Here is a 17690-nt window from a genome sequence, read left to right as displayed (position 1 = left end):
AAAGGCGAGGAACCAGGGATTATAAAGCAGAGCCAGCATCAACACCACAGCAACAGGAAGCTGTTCTCTATCAATGATTACTCTAATGTAAATGGATTAAATTCTCCAGTGAAAACACTAGTAAGTGGATATAAAAACACAATCCAATGCTATGCTGCCTGTAAGAGGCTCACATTAGCTTTAAGAACACACACAGGCGAGTGAAGGGGTGGAAAAATGTGTGACGCAAATGGCAACCTAAAGAAAGTGGGGGTAGCTAGTCGTAGACAACACAGGCTTTAAACATGGTCAAAAGCGGCAGAGACGACAATTACATGATGACAGAGGGTCAATCTACCGAGAAGATACAATTGTCAATATTTATGGCCCACACATTGGAGCACTTAAATATATAAATCAAACGCAAATAGAACTAGAAGGAAGTCTACACAGAAGCACCACTGCAGTCAGGGGCTCCTCACAGCAAACTCCTAACGCGGAGCGATCACCCAGAGTTTCAGCAGGAGAGCAGCAGGTGCGAGCAGTGCTTCAGACGAAGTCAGCGGAAGGAGGGGAATAATAAAGACTGAAGCAGGAATGAATGCAACAGGGAGCAGAAAGAACAGCAGAGAAAAGTAAAACTAAGCGTTGGTTCTTATGAAAGATAAACCAAATTGACAAACATTCAGCTAGACTAATTGAAAAAAGACACAAATCAATTAAATTTTACTTTTAAAAAGAATTTTTTTTAAAGGGAGGTACTGGGGATTGAACCCAGGCCCCCGTGTGTGCTAAGCATGTGCTCTGCCGCTGAACTATTACCTGCCCTCCAGGTCAGTAAAGTTTTAAATGAAAGAGGAAACACTACAATTGATACCATAGGAACATAAATAATCACAAGAGACTATTATGAAAAACTACATGGCAACAAACTGAACAACCAAGATGAAATGGGTCAATTTCTAGAAACATGCAACGTATAAAGAGTGAATCCCGAAGAAACAGAAAATTTGAACAATTATGAGTAAGGAGATTGAATCAGTAATTAGTAACTGCCCAACACAGAGAATCTCAGGATGAGATGGCTTCACTGGTGAAGCCTACCAAACATTTACAGAATTAATACCAATCCTTATCAAACTCTCAAAAACTCAGAGTGGAGTCGACACCCCTAAACTCATTTCACAAGGCCTCACTGCCCTAATACCGTTGCCAGATGTGGACACTACAGAAAAAGGAAACTGCAAGCCCATATCCTTGATGAATGTGGATGTAAAAATGCTTAAGTGCTAGCAGACCGAATTCAGCAGCAACTTAAAAGAACCGTACACCATGATAAAATAGAATTTATCCGTGGGATGCAAGAATGTTTCAATATATGCAAATTAATAAATGATAAATCATATTACAGAATAAAAATACAATTCATATGATCATCTCAATAGATGCAGAAGTATTTGACAAAACTGAGTATCTGTTTATGATAATAATGCTCAACAAATTAGGTATAGAAGGAAAGTATCTAGGTGTAGCGGGGGGGGGGAAGCCTCATTTATAATTCAAAATAATAAGTTTGTACTCACACAAATTTGGGGGCAGAGTGTATACCATGTGAGTGACCCAAAAATTCCAAGACAAGAATTTAAGTTAAAGTGGTCCAAGTCAGTATAGCACTCCTGGAAACCTGGCCAAACTAAATGTAAACTCTCTCTGGGGAATGTACCTTAATCCTAGGACTCTAATCATTCCTAGAGCTAAACCTCCAAGCACCATGGGATACAAAGTCACTATACACACAAAGAAACAAGCTGCCATAAACCATTCAAACCTGCAAAGATTACTGACGTTGGAATTTTGTTGCATGTATAAAATGCGTATGTTTCATTTACTTTTAAAAACAGAAAAGGGGATTTGACGTATAGAGAAGGAACAAGAGAGCAGATTCCCCACAAAGTAACTGTTGGATCAGTATCTGATTTCTCAACAGCAACAATGAAAGCCAGAGACAAAAAATACTGTCTTCAGCAGAATAAGAGACAGTAACTGTCAGCTTTAGCCAGCGAAATGATTCTTAAAAATGAGGGCGAAATAAAGACATTTTCAAACGAAACTGAAGGAGTTTGCTATTACTAGATCCTGTATTTGGACCTATTTCTGGATAAGAAGTGACTGCAAACTCAGTGGCTTAAAGGAAAACATGTGTTGTCTCACCCAGGTTGGCTGGGTCCTCTGCTCAGGATCTCACCAGGCTGAAATCCAGGTGTCATTCAGGGCTGCAGTCTCATCTGGGCTCCTGGTCCTCTTCCAAGCTCACCGGTTATTGACAAAATTCTGCTCCTTGCAATCGCAGAACTGAAGCCTCAACTGCTAGAGGCCACATGGCCCGCTCCACAACGGGGCAGTGTGCTTCTTCAAGGTGAACAGGAGACTCTCTGACTTCTGACAAAGCCTGAACCCTTTTCGAGGGCTCACCTGATTAGGTCCGGTCCACCCGAAATAGCCTTTCTTTTTATTAACTCAAAGCCAACTGGTTTCTTGAGTCTTTACCTGGCCAACCTATTTAAAATTTCAACCCCTGCCCCTCGTCATGGTACTCCCTCTTTCCTTTCTTGCTTCTTGTGTGTCCATAGCACTCATGCCTATGGAATCTTATGACATATTTGTGTTTATTATGTCTCTCACTCTGCTAGAATATACACCCCTTGACTTCATGGATGCTTGTCTATTTTATCCATCACTGTAGGACAGTAACATATACAACAATGTCTTGATCAGCTGACATGCCACAAACACATTTAATGAGTTAATTAATTAAAGGAATTGATGGGTATTTTACTGTGGGTCAAGAGCACAGATTCTTCATTTTGTTGTAACTGCTGCTTTTTTAAAATTATTGAAGTATAGTCAATTACAATGTGTCAGTTTCTGGTGTAGTGCACAATGTCCCAGTCATGCATATATATACAATATTTGTTTTCATATTCTTTTTCATTAAAGATTATTACAAGATATTGAATATAGTTCCCTGTGCTCTACAGAAAAAATGTTTCTTACCCATTTTTATATATAGTGGCTACCATTTGGAAATCTCAAACTCCCAAATTTATCCCATCCCACCCCCTTCCCCCTCTCCACAACCATAACCCTAAGATTGTTTACTATGTCTGCGAGTCTGTTCCTGTTATGTAGATGAGTTCATTAGTGTCCTCTTTTTTCTTTTTTTAGATTCCACATATGAGTGATATCATATGGTATTTTTCTTTCTCTTTCTGGCTGACTTCACTTAGAATGACGATCTCCAGGTCCTTCCATGTAGCTGCAAATGCTTATTTATTTAATGAATGAATGAACGAATGACTCAAACCTTGGAAAGCTTTGAGGAACTTAAACACAGAAAAATGTAACTGAAAGAGGTGAAGAAAACTATGGTAGACATGAAAAAATATTGTTCACACACACACACACACACACACACACACACACACACACACACACATACAGAGCCAAATGGTTCTGGCTTTCATTACATCAGCAAATCCCTTTACCAGATATATAACATAATTGCAGGAGTAAACTGCCATCATGTTCAGGAGTTCTTCGCACACTCAGGAGGAGATTTTGGAGAATGCGTACACTAGGGGGTAGGGACTTGGGAGCCACCTTAGAAGTCTGTCTACCACAAATCCTCATCAAAGGAACTTCTAAAGGATATGCTTCAAGATAGAAGGAAAATAATCTCAGGTAGAAGATCTGAGACATAAAAAAGAACAGTGAGCAAAGAAAATATTAAACACATGGGTAAATCTATGCAAATATCAACCGATAAAGATATCAATTTTGTTACTGAAAATAACAAATAGATTTACCCATGTGTTTGTTATTGAAAATAACAAAATACCTGATTTATGAAATTAATGAAATAATAAAATTAAAATACTGGGTTACAAAAGTATACAAATTCAAAGGGAATGATTAATGTTGAAGAATTCTAAGATCTATGTACTGTTTAAAAGAAAAATAAAGATATTGATTAAAGATACTGTTAAGTTAAACATACAGGTTAAAATTTTTAGACTAACCAATTAAGAACAGAAATAGACTGTATACTTTCAAAACAAGAGAGGGAGGTTAAAAATGGAAAAATTACTCCACCGCACCCTAAGATGCTCCTTCCCAGCCTTCTGTCCTCACTCAGGGTCAGACTGGTCTCACCGTCTGGTGGGTCTCCCAGCTTCTCCCAGCTTCTCCTCCATTTTCCCTCACAGCTATTTCCCCTGTCAAGTTTCTTGTACACCTAATCCTCAATTAATTGACATTTGCTTTTCATATGATGTCCCTGGATGAACACAAACTCATTTTATAAAATGAATACACCCACGACAGCAAAACCAGACAATGGCAATGTAAGTAAGGAAAAGGGCAGTATAGCCAGTCTCATTTATGGACGCAGCAAAAAGTTCCAAACCAAAGCATGAGCATACTAAATTTAGCAACGTATATGAAAGTAATACTCTGACCGAGTTGGTTTAAAAGCAAGTTTGGTTTCACACTAGAAAATCAATTAAGGTCTCGGAAAAGAAACAAGATTTATGATAGCTGAAAGGGGAGAAATAAATCTGTTATTATCCCTAGACGGTGTGATGTTCTATGTGGAAAAACTACAGATAACTTATTAGAATTAGAGAACTTAATAAATTGTCTGATACATGATTAATATATGAGTTTTAAAATACCACATGCAATAGCATAAAAAGCAAGGTACCTGGAATTACAGTAAAACTTATGCATGATCTTTATGGATAAAATTATTCAAAACTTTATGAAGGTATTAATAAGACTTAAATAGATGTAAGCACACTGTGTTCATGTTCAGGGCCACTCGCTATCATACAAACATCGATCCTCCCACGTAGATGCAGCGCAATCCCAAAAGGATTTTGTGTGAAATTTGAAAAGCTGATTCCAAAAGTTATGCTGATGAGAGAGAGGGTGTGGCTCAGTGGCAGAGAGCATGCTCAGCATGCACGAGGTCCTAGGTTCAATCCCCAGCACCCCCATTAAAAAAAACAAACTTCTGCTGACGAACAAAGACCCCAGAAAAGAAGCAGTGGGCTCTCACTCCGAGAATTCACCTGCCTTATCACATGACTCAGAGCCCAGTAGAAGCTGGCTTGATAGAAAGATGGAACCATTACGGGGCACTTACCGTACCAGCTGGGAGACAACACCCTGAGAAGCTGGGGTGCGGTCCTACAGCACGTGGTGTATGCTTTCGTCCAGAGGACACTACGTGGTGCTGTCTCCCCAAAGCCAGGAATCAAGAGGTACAGGTGGAAGTTTCCCCTTTTCCTGGTACCCCTAATAGCCACCACCGGAAGGACTTTCACTCCCCATCACCACAACGTGGGGCTCGGTAGGTTTGGAGATCCTAGTGCCCAAGCGATGAACACTTCCATCTGAGAACTGACTATAAAGTGGAAGCTGAAACTGCCCCCAGGCTAAGCTGAGCTCTCATGCGCTGGAGCCAACAGGAAGAGGAAGTGGTCATTACACCGAACAAGGTGACTGACTGGCCCTTGGAACTGACAAGCAGAAGGCATAATCCGAGTGAGGGCTGGGAGTCGGGGGAAGGTGGCGAGTCAGGGCGGGGGTCACAGAGGGTCAGCCCATCTTGTCTAGATGTGTTAGTCGGGCCGAAGTATCCCAGAGGGTTTGGGCGACGTGAGGATCTCGGGCAGCTTTAGGGGCAAGAGTCATCACACAGGAACTGCTAGAATGTTTTCCAGAAATGCCATGTAGCTCCTTTGCCAAGCTCAGGTAAAGTGCTGGGACTGCACCCTGTTTGCTGTTCTGCGGAGACATGGGGGTGGGGGGGAGAAGGAGGGATAAAAGCCACGCAGGCTGTAGCCTGAAGGGACACACTGCGCAGCAGACCCCCTGCCCCAAGCCCTTCAGGCAGAGCCAGCTCCTCCCCACTCACCCTAAAGAAGAGGCTGAGCCATAAGATGAAACGATGTAACAAGAGAAATTCTTCATGATCTCCGTGTATACAACGCCAGGGTCCATGGAGCTCAGTCACGCCTGCGAGAGGAAGAAACAGGTGTAGCGCAAAGCGGAGAGGAGGAAAGGGTTAAACATGGTTCTACAACGTGCGAAAAGGGGAGGACCCTACCAGCCCTGCTGGGTGGAGGTGACCCGGAAGTCAGGGTTCTGTAACTCACATGAATGGCGATATCCAACCAGGAAGGGGACTTCAGTGTTTGAAACTGTTGGGTGAACTTTAGGGGGGAGCACGGTGGATGGTGTTGGTACTGGAAAGTACTGGGAGAGGGAGTTGTGGGCGATGAGAATTGGAAGAAAGGTTGAAGAGGAGATGTGAAGATGGGGTTGAGAGAAACAGAGGGCGCACAGATGATAAAGGGTGGAGGTTAACAGCTGGCTCGGGGGATACTGGGAATATTTCATGGACAGAACATGTTGGGATGAGATGTGAAGGACTGAGAGGTGCCTTGGGAGTGGAGGAGTAGGGGCTGCCAGAGGCAATTACCTGTCCCTTGAAGTCTCTGGGCAAGCTTCCCAGCGAAGGAGGCCAAACGCATTTGCTGCAATCATAGTTCTGGTTGAAGGTCAAAGGTCTGCCAGCCCCCATCAGATGTTCCTCATCAATGTACCCTTTCTCTTGCCGGAAGGAAGACACATTGACCACTCGGGCTGCCCCTGCCCGTTGTAGGGCCCCTGGGAGGAGGGAGGACCACACACTTTCAGCGCAAGTCCTGCAGCAGACTCCCATGCCCACTCCCCAGCCTGCTTCTTCATGAGACTCCAGGAGAGCGGGCCGCCCACGCAGGCGCCCAGGTGAGGCGCAGGAGGGCTGAATGTGACCTGAGACTGCATTTCTATCTCAGCTGCTTTCCTCATGCTTTCCTCCTGTTTTATTTTAGTGTGTCTTTTGTTTTGTTTGGGTTTTTTTTGTTTTTTTGTGGGGTTTTTTTGCCTAAAATAAAAGTGGAGTTCTGCCTTGCTTTCCTTCCACCTGCCAGCTGGAGGTAGTGTAACTGATCCTGGCTCGTGTTTTTAATCTCCCTGAGGGCTAAGAGGGGGAAGGGGAGACAGAAACGCTGTGAAAGCTGTCTTTCACACATTCATACACTCAGTCACTTACTTATTCATCGCACGACTATCCATTAGGCCCCTGGACCCTGGCAGACACAAGCTATGGGCTAAGGACATACAGGTGCTAAGTTTAGGGGAAAAGAGACGTATGCAGAGATACTTGGAAAAGTGGGGCTTAAAAAAACTTTTTAAACTACCTTCAAAAAGAAAGTGTAATTACTATCAAGAGAACAAGTTAAATCTTAAAAAAAGAAAAAGAAAAAAAAGAGTATCTAACTCTAATAAAAAAAAGTCTGGATTATATAAAGTGTGAAAAATACTAGCTGTCACGTATGAGTTTGCTTGTTGTTTCAAAATGCTAAAACTGTCTTGAGCCTAATTTAAAGGAAGAATCACAAATGAAAAGTTGAGCAGGAGGTATCTAGCCAAAACTTGCTGGAGAGAAAATCATTCTTAAAGAGGACAATGGACCCCAAACTCGCAGACACAGTGACATGAAGGCCAAGGGGGCTCGCAGCCGAGCTGGAGGCTGATCTTCATGCAGCAGCGTCAGGGCAGGAGCAGAGACATGCACAGGGGCCTCAGGAGCCCTGGAAATGGGGCAGCCGGGGAGGCAGAGGGGTGAGGGCAGAGCCCACAGCACACGCGGTATCTGTGTTGGGTGTGGGCAGCTGAGCTAACGCTACTCTACCTTAAAGGGATGGGAAGGGATATTCCAGATAAAGGGAAACAGACGTGCAAAAGCGCAGCCAGAATTAAAAAACAGTGTGGTCCAAGAGACACAGATCGGCTGGCTGGTGACAAGAGTGTAGGTTTGCGAAAGGCAACGGTGAGGTTCCCGGTCTGCAGACGGACTTGTAAGTGGGGAGAAGCAGCTTAGTTTTTATATCTATAAAGCACAGAGCACCTTCAAAGGGCCTGAAGCCAGACAGTGGTATGACGAACGGTGATTTGGTGGCAGGGGAGAAGACAGGAGAGAAGACGGTTTAAGGAACTATTATAAGTGAGGCACAGACAGGACGTTGTAGCCTAGTGCACGTGTTGGAAAGGGGAAGAAACACGTGTACTTGCAAATGTGCAGAGTCTGGCCTTGCTCTTTCTTCACTTTCCAGGTGGGGCCACTTTAATTGCCCCCCAGGAGGGGGTGGGCAGCTGCTTTTCAAGAAGAGGAGACTTCTTCTCTTTCCTTTTATTCCTTTTCTCCTGCATACCCTCTTGTACACTTTCACGCTTTTGATTTTATTCTTTGCATTACTTGGCCAAAAACTAATCTGCTTCCTCAGGCTATTAGACAACCTAGAAAACATTGTTAGGGAGGATGTGCCTGCCACCCACCGCCACCTCCCCAGGAAGAACGTCCTTAATCCCAGCAGCCCAGTGACCTCAGGAAGCTTCTGCTGAGGCGCCTGACTCCTGGCCGGGCTAGTACGCAGACCTGGGGAAGGAGAGGCGGCCGGTACAGATCTTACACCTTCTTGTATTTGGGGCTGACTGATTCGGTTACCAGCCTCCTAATCCTGGCTGGTGCCAAGTGGGTTCCCCTGCTGTGTCCAGCAAAAGTGTACTGGGTCATCGTTCAGCAAGCATCTGGGTGCCATGGGAGGCGGTAAGCCACAAAAATGCCAGAGGAGTGAAGACACAGGGGCAGCACAGAAGTTAAGCACCCAACCTTCCTTACCTTGGAGCAGATTTGTGAGCAGAAAGGGTCCAATGTAGTTGGTGGCAAAGGTGACATCAAGGCCCTCCGGGGCACGTGTTGTGGGCAATCCTGGGAGGAGACAAAAACACAGGTGGTGGGTGATGGAATGACAGCCCTGAGGGAGATTGTGTCTGGGGAGGATATAGTGGGGTTCAGTAGAAAAGCCACAGGCGCATGTATGTGTCAACATCGGGGCAGTGAAGTGTGAAGCTACAACTTAAGGTAGGCTTTTTAGGACAGTGTCCGAATTAAGGGTGTTGCCACAGGACATGCAGATTAGGCTTAGGGGATGCCTGTTTTGGGGTCCCTGAGCCGGAAAGGAGGTTCCTGAAATGCATTTAGGGGAAGTAAGTCAAGACACACACCGCAGACTGCAGCATTGTTAACCAGTAGGTGTATCTCTGGATGCTCGCGCAAAAGCCACTGAGCAAAGCTCCGGATGGAGGCCATCGAGCTCACGTCCACCTCACCAAGCAGGAGCTGGTTGCTCTGTGAGGCTGCTCGTATCTGGGCCAGGGCTCGCTGTCCATGCTCACGGCTGCAGCAGGCCAGGATCACACGCGCCCCGCAGCGGGCCAGCTCCTTGGACACAGCCTTCCCGATGCCTGTGGGAGGGCAGCTTCAGAGAAGGCTGGTCTGGGGAGTGCGGAGAGGGCAGCGGAGCAAGGGGAGAGACAAGGGTCTGACAGAGGGTGCTGATCCTCCTCTCTGCCCTCCCTGTTGGGGCTGTTGGAGGCTGTGGCCCGTGTGAGGTGACAGGGCAGGATGAGCACTCACCGCTCTTGGCCCCAGTCACCACTGCCGTCTTCCCGGTCAGGTCTGTGGAGCAGTGCTGGAGGTCCCAGAGATAACACTTATGCCAGGTATACACACTTAGTCTAAGCAGGAGGACCACAGTGAGGACAGAGCTGGGCCCCCAGACTGGGGTGCTGAGTAGAAACCACAGTGACATAGCAGAGAATGCTGGCCTGTCAGTGGAAGGTTGCCCACATAGAAGGTGGGGAGGGACTAGCCAAAGCGAAATGGGGACTAACCAAGAGGTTGGCGTGGAGCAGACACAAAATTTAAGGAGGCATTCTCTCTTGGATGTGTTGGAGCTCCCTGTTTGAACCTGAGAGTGAGTTCCTCCTTTGTTTTCCCTAGTAACCTGATTGCCTCACTCCAATGCTGGCCCATGTCAAAGGTCAAGAGAGCTGGGACTACCCTGAGCCCTGCGTAGGCTCAGATTTGTCTCCAGATGAAACTTGGATTCGCACTCTAAGGTGAACTGAGAGAGACCCAGGGACTGGAAATCAAATTCCTCATGCCTTGAATCACTCTGTGCTCATGCAGGGCCATCCCCTTCCTCCCCTACTGGAATGAGACTCGATGAATGCTCCAAACTGAGACAGACCCCCACTCGCAACTCTTACGTCTGCTCCTTTGTGGACAGACAGATGGCTCTCCAGACTGTCTCTGCTGGGGAGTCACCTTGGCCCTAAAGCAGGGTCTCCTAAGGGTGGTAATGCAATTATTCCTGGGAGTCAGTGTTCTATCTTCTAGGCCTGCAGGACAACTGCTCCTCTCCAGTTCTGTGAGCACACACACTTGGAAGAAACTGACAAGCATGGGGCCAATTGTTAAAGCAACGCAGGTGTTTATTTCTGGCAGGCAGACAGAAGGTAGGCAGGATTCCCACTGCCTGAGGTTCAGGGCCCAGGATGGGGCAGGTGCTTGGAGGGGAGTGATGATATTTGGGGACCTGAGTTTTTTGTTGGCTGTGCCACCGTCACTTGGGGTTCTGGGGCACCCGTGTGGATGGGACGAGAGGTGCTGCCCTCTTTGTCTTCCTGTTGAGGTTCAGCATGGCTAAGCAGCTCCTGGGTGGCTGGGTTCCATGTGCTCGCACCAGGAGCCATCTTCAGCACTTTCGGCAGCAACGTGGGCTTCCTCACCACCTGGGACATGGCCTTGAGAACTCCAGGCACGGGGTGAGGCCCCTTCTGAAGATCCTGGCTCTCCTGATCCTTGGGGTCCAGGCCCTGCAGGAGTACGCGGGTGCGGCCCACCCACAGCTCACGCAGCAACTTGGCCTCCCCCTCCCAGCCGCTGGGCCACTAGGAACCCGGCCAGAGTTTTTGGATCTGGGGCTGCGGGCCACAGTGGGGAGCCCCAGGTGCGTGGTGAGAACGCAGAGGCTAGGACTGGGGAAGGGCAGCTTCAAACCGAAGCCTGGCGACGGTAGGCCTAGGTTTCAAGCAGGGAATTGGAGGCTGGGGCTGGGACCCAACTCTCAGATGGGAACCCCAGGCAGGAGAGGGAAGAAAACTGACGGCGAGACGCGGACACAGGAGACAGAGGACCTAAGGTTGGAGAAGTTCAGAGAGGCCCCAAAGAGAACAAAGATGTGGTGGGGCGGGAGGCGGGAGGCGGGCAGTAGCTGGGGGCTGGGCTTACTCTGCCTTGGCTCTTCTTCCGTGCTACCAAGGAGGGCGCGCACCGCACGGGCACGGCTCCCCGAGCCCAGGTGTCAATCGGGCAAGGTGTGGGTTCCTCGTCCTCAGCCCACGTGGGGTCCTCCGCCAGGTTGGGTTCTCCCTTATCTCGGGGCATGAACCGCAACTGGACCATCTGTAGCATGGTCTCCCGTGCCCAGTCTACTGTGTATGGAATACACTGAGGACGCGAGACAGGGTCTCAGTCCAGCAGGCAGGGGTTGGGGAGAGAGGAGATGGGTCTGGAGGATGTGGATCCAGGCCCACCTGCCGTTCCAGGTAGGATTTGTAGGCGGCATCCATCACTCGTTCCACCAGCTCCTCCATGATGTCGCCCACCACCTCCTCGCCCTCCTCACGAGCCCTCAGCTTTGCCACCTCTGCCTCCGTGAGCCCTCCAGGCACAATGTTGGCCTGCGGCACCAGAACTTTTGGTGGCCGCGGCTTTTCCGCCGAGGACCCAGGCTCACTGTGCTGCCGGGGCTGCCTCTCCTGCCTCTGTGGGAAAGGAACAGGCAAATCAGGGCGGGAAACTGAGGAGTGGAGAAGGGGTAAGCTTCTTCAAGCTGTCTAATAGGAAAGAAAAAACCTTTGAAAGGGACAATTTACTAGGAGCCTAGTATGGGACAGGCGCTTTTCGGGTGTGTGACCCAGCTAATTCAATTTTCCTAACAGCTCACTAAGCCCATTTTACAGACAAAGAAACTGAAACTTGACAGAAGTCAACCTACATGCTTGAGATTAGACTCTGAACCCAGGCTATGTGTGGCTCTAACCACAGAGTCCTTGTTATTTGCACTAGTTTAAAGTGTTCAAAACTCTTCAGAGTTCAAAGAACTTAAGAAAGATGAGTCAACAAACAGTGCTGGAATTACTGGTGTGTTTAGAGTCTCCTCCCCTCCCCCAAATCAACTTAGGTCCTCATTTCACAATATACATCTCAAAAAATTCCAGCTGAATTAAAGAATAAACACACACACACAAATTAAAGAACATAAAAACAAAAAATAAAATGTAGGAAAAGTAGTTTAAATTGTTATATAACCTCTGGGTGAGAGAGAACTACCTAAGCATAAAAGTCATGTAAGAAATGGGTAGAAAAGTGTATACATATAAGTCAAACTTTCCTGTTCTTATTTTTTTTAAATATTCCGATTTACAAGCTGATAATAGTAATTTCCATTTACTGCCACTTAAACCCTATCAGTCACATACATGGATTCAATTGCCACATTTTTTAGGATATGTACTAAAATACTAGAGTATCTTATCCCCATTTTACAGAATTTGCCCAGGATCAGAGAGCAAGGAAGTAGTGGAGTCATAATTCGTATGCAGGCAGGTCAGACTCCAGAACTTGACTTTCTCCTGCTTCCTAAACAAATACAAATATTTCCAACAAATATTAAAAAGGATAAATATCCCCCAAATATACTAAAAATGCACATACAATTTTTTAAAAATTGTAAGACTCCCAAGAATAATAAGCAAAGGACATATTTCATAAAAGTGGAACTGTTGATGACAACATTTGAAAAGACGTGCAACTTTCAAAAATATCAACTCCAGTTTTATAAATATACCAAAAAGCATATTCTGAAATGAAAATAAAAATATATTCTCTAAAATATTTCCTGTAATGTCATTTATGACAGCAGAACGTTGAAAACATAGATCTAACAAAAAGAGAGCAGACGGCTAATTGCGTACGGGCTATGTGATGGAATATTATCCCATGGTTGGAGGTAATCTTTAGGAAGAATTTACAATAGAGTAGGAAAATAGTTATATGTTAAATGAAAGAAACGATACAAAATTACATGAGGTATGCTCTCAGATATGTAAATCAACAGGTGCTGAAGAAAAGGAAAAGCCCAAAATTGTAACAGTGGGAAAAAATTTCTGTAACAGTGGATGTTTCTTTTCTACACTCCTCTCCATTTTGTAAGGTTTCTACAACGATTTTGTATCCTTTCAGAATCAAGAAAAATCCACTGAGAAGGAAAAAAAATACCTAGTCCCCCAAATCCATTAACGACACAGGAATTTACTAGCACTCTTAGGCGCCTCCTCACTCCCCCGCAAGTTTCCCTGAGCCTGATTCCTTCCAAAATTCACCCCCCAACAAAATCTTCCCAAGCCTTTGCCCCCCCACCCCTAACCTCACTGCCTCATACATGGTGTTCCCCCAAGTTCATTCTCCTTCAACCCGAGTTCCCTAAACCTCACGCTGAGCTCAGAACTCCTCAAGCCTCGCTGCCCCTCTCTGCCGGCGAGACAGCCCTGGAGGCAAGCCCGGGGAGCGGCCCGCAACTCAGCCCCGGCTTGGCCGGAGCAGGACAGGCAGTCTGGGAGAGGAGGGTCCGTTCGACTTGTACTTAGTCCGTCTCTCCTCCTGAAATTCTCAGAAGGGCTCCTTCACCTCGCGACAGCGCTCCCTGGGCCTGGCCGCTGCTGGCTGCTGCACTGAAGCGCGCGACTCCACGTGAGAAGCTCACTACGCGCACCAGCAGCTCCCAGTCACGTCTCGCTCCTGGACTCAGCGCCACCCGCCGAGACCCCGCCCCCGGCTTCCCGGCGTGACGGCGCGTCTGCGTGCGCGCGGCGCAGGTGGGGCTTCCCGCCCCGGCGCACGGACGCGGCTTCCCCGACCGCCTGAGCGCCCGAGTAGCGGGCGGGCGCCTGCGCTCCGAGCCGGCCCCGGACGCGGACCCGGGTCCGAACGGGCGGTCCCCGCTCCGGCGCAGCCTCCGCTGAGCTTCAGCTCACCGAGCCTTTGTCCGCCATGGCCACAGCCGAAGCTCGGACGCCGCGGCTGCAGGGCTTCCTAGTCCCTCCGCGGCCGCGCCGGTCTAAGGCCGCCCCGTCTAACGGTCGCCCCGGCAGCCGCGCCGCGCGCCGCACTTCCGGGTTGCTGGCCCCACCCACGGCCTTGCGTGCGTGCGTGCGTGCATCGTCTCCATAGCGGCGGCGGACGCGGAGAGACGAGGCTCCTAGAGGCAGGAGGCCGACCTGGGGCGCCCGGTGTGCACTCTCACCTGGCCCGGGGTCTCGGGCCGCCGGGCGGAGGGAGACAGGGCCTTGGGGCTACCTTGCCTCATCCCGCCTCGGCTGGGGCTCTTTGGGCCACTGGGACCTGTGCCATCGCCGTTCTTTGAAAAATTGCATGGGTCTAATACTGACATTTTCTTTCTTTTTTTCTGTATGAACTGCAAAGACAAGTTTTTAGAAAACTGTATGCCTTAATACTGAAAGTATGAGATTAAAAGACTTCTTGCTTTTCCTAGTGGCATAAAGTAACTCTTCAAATATTTTCTTTTCTTTTCTAGTCTTGGCATCCTTCTTCAGTATGGCTTTCTCTATTTTTGGTTGAAACTTCTTTTATTTTCTAAAGCAGACATTGAAAATTATAGTTGATCTCTTTAAAGAGGTGATTTTCTGATAAAATGACAAGCTACTGCTTATTTGAAAGTATAGTCTTTTCACACATTTAATAAGTATACAAAAGTATGGCACTGGTGTTACATTTAGGGTTAGCTTTCCCTTTATGATGCAGTAGCTAATATATGGATGATGTCTGAGTTGGATTATGTAGTTTGAAACAGACTTTTTTTTTTAAACCTTCAGTAGACATTTTTAAACACTTCACACTTGAATTGGTTTAAACCTAACAAAAAGATTATTTTAAAAATTTTATATACATATACCTATATGTATATATATTTCCTTTTTTAGAAAAAGAGCAAATGGGGATCTAATAGGCCGTATGATCAAAGTTTAAGTGATTCTTCCTCTCACTCTCAGGATAAACATGAGAAAGAGAAAAAAGTAAGTGGATTTGTTGTTGCTACGTATGTAGCACATCTGCTTAATAGATTTTTTTTCCTTTTTCATATAAAATTAAGTTCTTGATAGCTGAATGGAAATATTGAAATACTGAAAAAATTTTGACTAATACAGAGTATTAAGTCAAAGAGTAGGTTTAAAATAATATGCCATATTTGTGAATATGGTTTGTATCTGTTTCATCTGAAAATCTGAAATATTGAAAATTTGACGAAGCATGAGAGGGATTTCTTGCATGTGTTACTCTGGTCATCTTTTGAAATCTTCAGGTGATGTTAGCAATAATTGTTGCTATATATTATTAACTGATGATTTCACATGTAGATAAAAATCTCATCAGCTTTTTTCCTTTATAATATAGAACATTTTTGAAGTTCTATATATTCTTGACTTCCCCCCCCAGTGATGCTAATGCTAATGGTTTATTATTTTTTAATGACTAAATGTCATGCCATTTGTTTGAGATTATTTCATCTTTTAATTAATACACTAAAAGCTTGCCTAATACTAATCTGTCTTCTGATCTGTTTTCTGCTTACACTTTTACTTACTGTAAAGAATATGAGTAATTTTTAGTAAACTAATGATAAGTATTGTAGAATCAATCATTCATAGGACTTACTGCTCACATAGGAAAAGAACACCACTATGAATTGTTTTTAACGAAGTGAAGATACAAAGGACATCTTCAATTAGGAAAGAACATTACTCTTAAACAGTTGGTATAAACTAGTTTGGAAAATATTTCCACAGATTGTGTTAAAAACTAAATCATGTAACATTTTCATGTTTGTAAATACTTAGGATTTGGGAGAGTGATTGAAATGCTAATTTTATTTAAAAACAAATTTGAATTTGGTTTGAATTTCTTCTTTCAAAGTAAGCATTTAAAAAACTTAATTTTTTTATTTTGAGATTAATTTTCCAACTGTGAGTGAAATAATAATTACAACTTTATATTCTGCTTTAGAACATTTATTAGGTTTATGTATTTTTTTGGTGCATCTTGGGCAGCAAGTGCACATACTCATTTTGATTTCTTCAACCTGGTGGTTTCGTGATAGTGAAAATAGAAGGGTTCTGTCTTGCTGTTTGTTGTTTGGGTTGCTGATGGAAAAATGGTAGATTTGGTTTAATAAGCAGTTTTTGTAACAACCATTGTGAAATTTTATTTAAGCTCTTTTATCCATGAACAAGAAGTTCTTACATAGGGCTTATTATAAATTATGAAGAGGTGAGTCATACCAGTTATGTTCTTATGTTCTTATGTTCTGCCATTTCATGAGCATTATCTTGCTTAAAGACTTACTCACTGTATGACCATGTTTATCTTAATATATGCCCTCTGTTATTTTTAAAGGACAATTATTAAATGTAATACATTGTTTAATAAATACATCACTGATGACTATATTTAGTGAGTTTTTTCTCTGGAAGTGAAAGTTTTCATTTTATGATTTTTTGCAGTTGTGAATGCTGGATTAAAAACGTTAGTCAAACTTGTTTAAGTTCTAGCAGTTGGTATTTTTGTTAATATGTAAATACTATTTGAATTTTACTTTTAACACATGTAATTTTAGTACAACTTGATTTTGTGCATTTTATTTTTTAATACCTAAGATTTTTTGATAATCCATAAAGGCTGTGAGATATGCTATAAATTTATTATTATTGTTAGACTTATTTGCTTGCCTTGGGAATATTTGGGAAGGGACTTTTTTTTTTTTTTTAATACTATAGTATAATGTTAAGTGATAATATAGCTGTAAAGATTGGGTGTTATAGAGTATCTTTCTCTCCATCCTTCCTTACCTCTTTTAAAACTTTAACATCCAGTTGTCTTGGAAAACAAATTTTATATATATATATCTGAATCATGGTATAAAATGTATTGATGGGTAGTACTCATAGTCTGTGCTTTAACATTTTAAGATGCTACATGATTTGAACTAAGTTTTGGTGATGCTGTTTATAAGACATCATCGAATCACTCTCCCTCTGAATTCTTTCATTTGCATTCATTCTCACACATATTTTAAAATATCACTTATTAAGTTATAAGTAAGTGGTGATACAGAATATTTAATATGAATATTGTGTTCTCCAAATCACTTACTTAAAAAAGAAACCAACAGTTCATAAGTTAGCTTTTTATACAATTATAAGAAAATTAAAAAGTACTCAGCCTTTGCTTTTCAGGAATTTCTGTGTGGCCCAAGATACGTTACTACTTGTTGAATATTAGCTGTTAAATGCCAGCAAGGGGAGGGGAAAAGTTAACGGTGATATAGAACTCTGAATAAAGGACAGTTTCTATAAAAACTTAGAAAATGGTAAAAGAATCCAAGTACATATTTGAAATAATGGAGGCTCTCCATAGTATAGGCAGAGTTTAATTCAATCACAAAACAATTTGGATCATGAAGTATTGTTTAAGAAGAGTATCTTCTGAGACTATTGATGTTAGTTAATATTCATTGTGAAATAGAATTTCCTTTTAAGCGTAATGTGTTTATATTTACAGAAGCACTGCCACAGAGTGAGGGGTGGGCACGAGCCAGGACAGGAGAGGCACGGCA

The 17690-nt window shown here is 44.4% G+C and overlaps 1 protein-coding gene across 1 annotated transcript; it reads right to left on the bottom strand.

Annotated features, from left to right (window-relative positions):
• Positions 1-10407: 10407 nt before the first annotated feature.
• Positions 10408-14297, bottom strand: LOC105083192 (uncharacterized protein C2orf81 homolog). Its single transcript, XM_074347735.1, has 4 exons — positions 14035-14297; positions 11533-11763; positions 11228-11446; positions 10408-10812 (listed from the first exon to the last, which is right to left on the bottom strand). Exons 1-4 carry the CDS (start codon positions 14050-14052, stop codon positions 10480-10482), a joined length of 801 nt encoding a protein of 266 aa, XP_074203836.1. The 5' UTR covers positions 14053-14297; the 3' UTR covers positions 10408-10479.
• Between the last annotated feature and the right edge of the window lie 3393 nt (positions 14298-17690).

Source organism: Camelus bactrianus, chromosome 19 (genome assembly GCF_048773025.1).
Source record: "Camelus bactrianus isolate YW-2024 breed Bactrian camel chromosome 19, ASM4877302v1, whole genome shotgun sequence".
Lineage (NCBI taxonomy): Eukaryota > Metazoa > Chordata > Mammalia > Artiodactyla > Camelidae > Camelus > Camelus bactrianus.
This window is presented reverse-complemented; position numbering and strand designations above follow the sequence as displayed.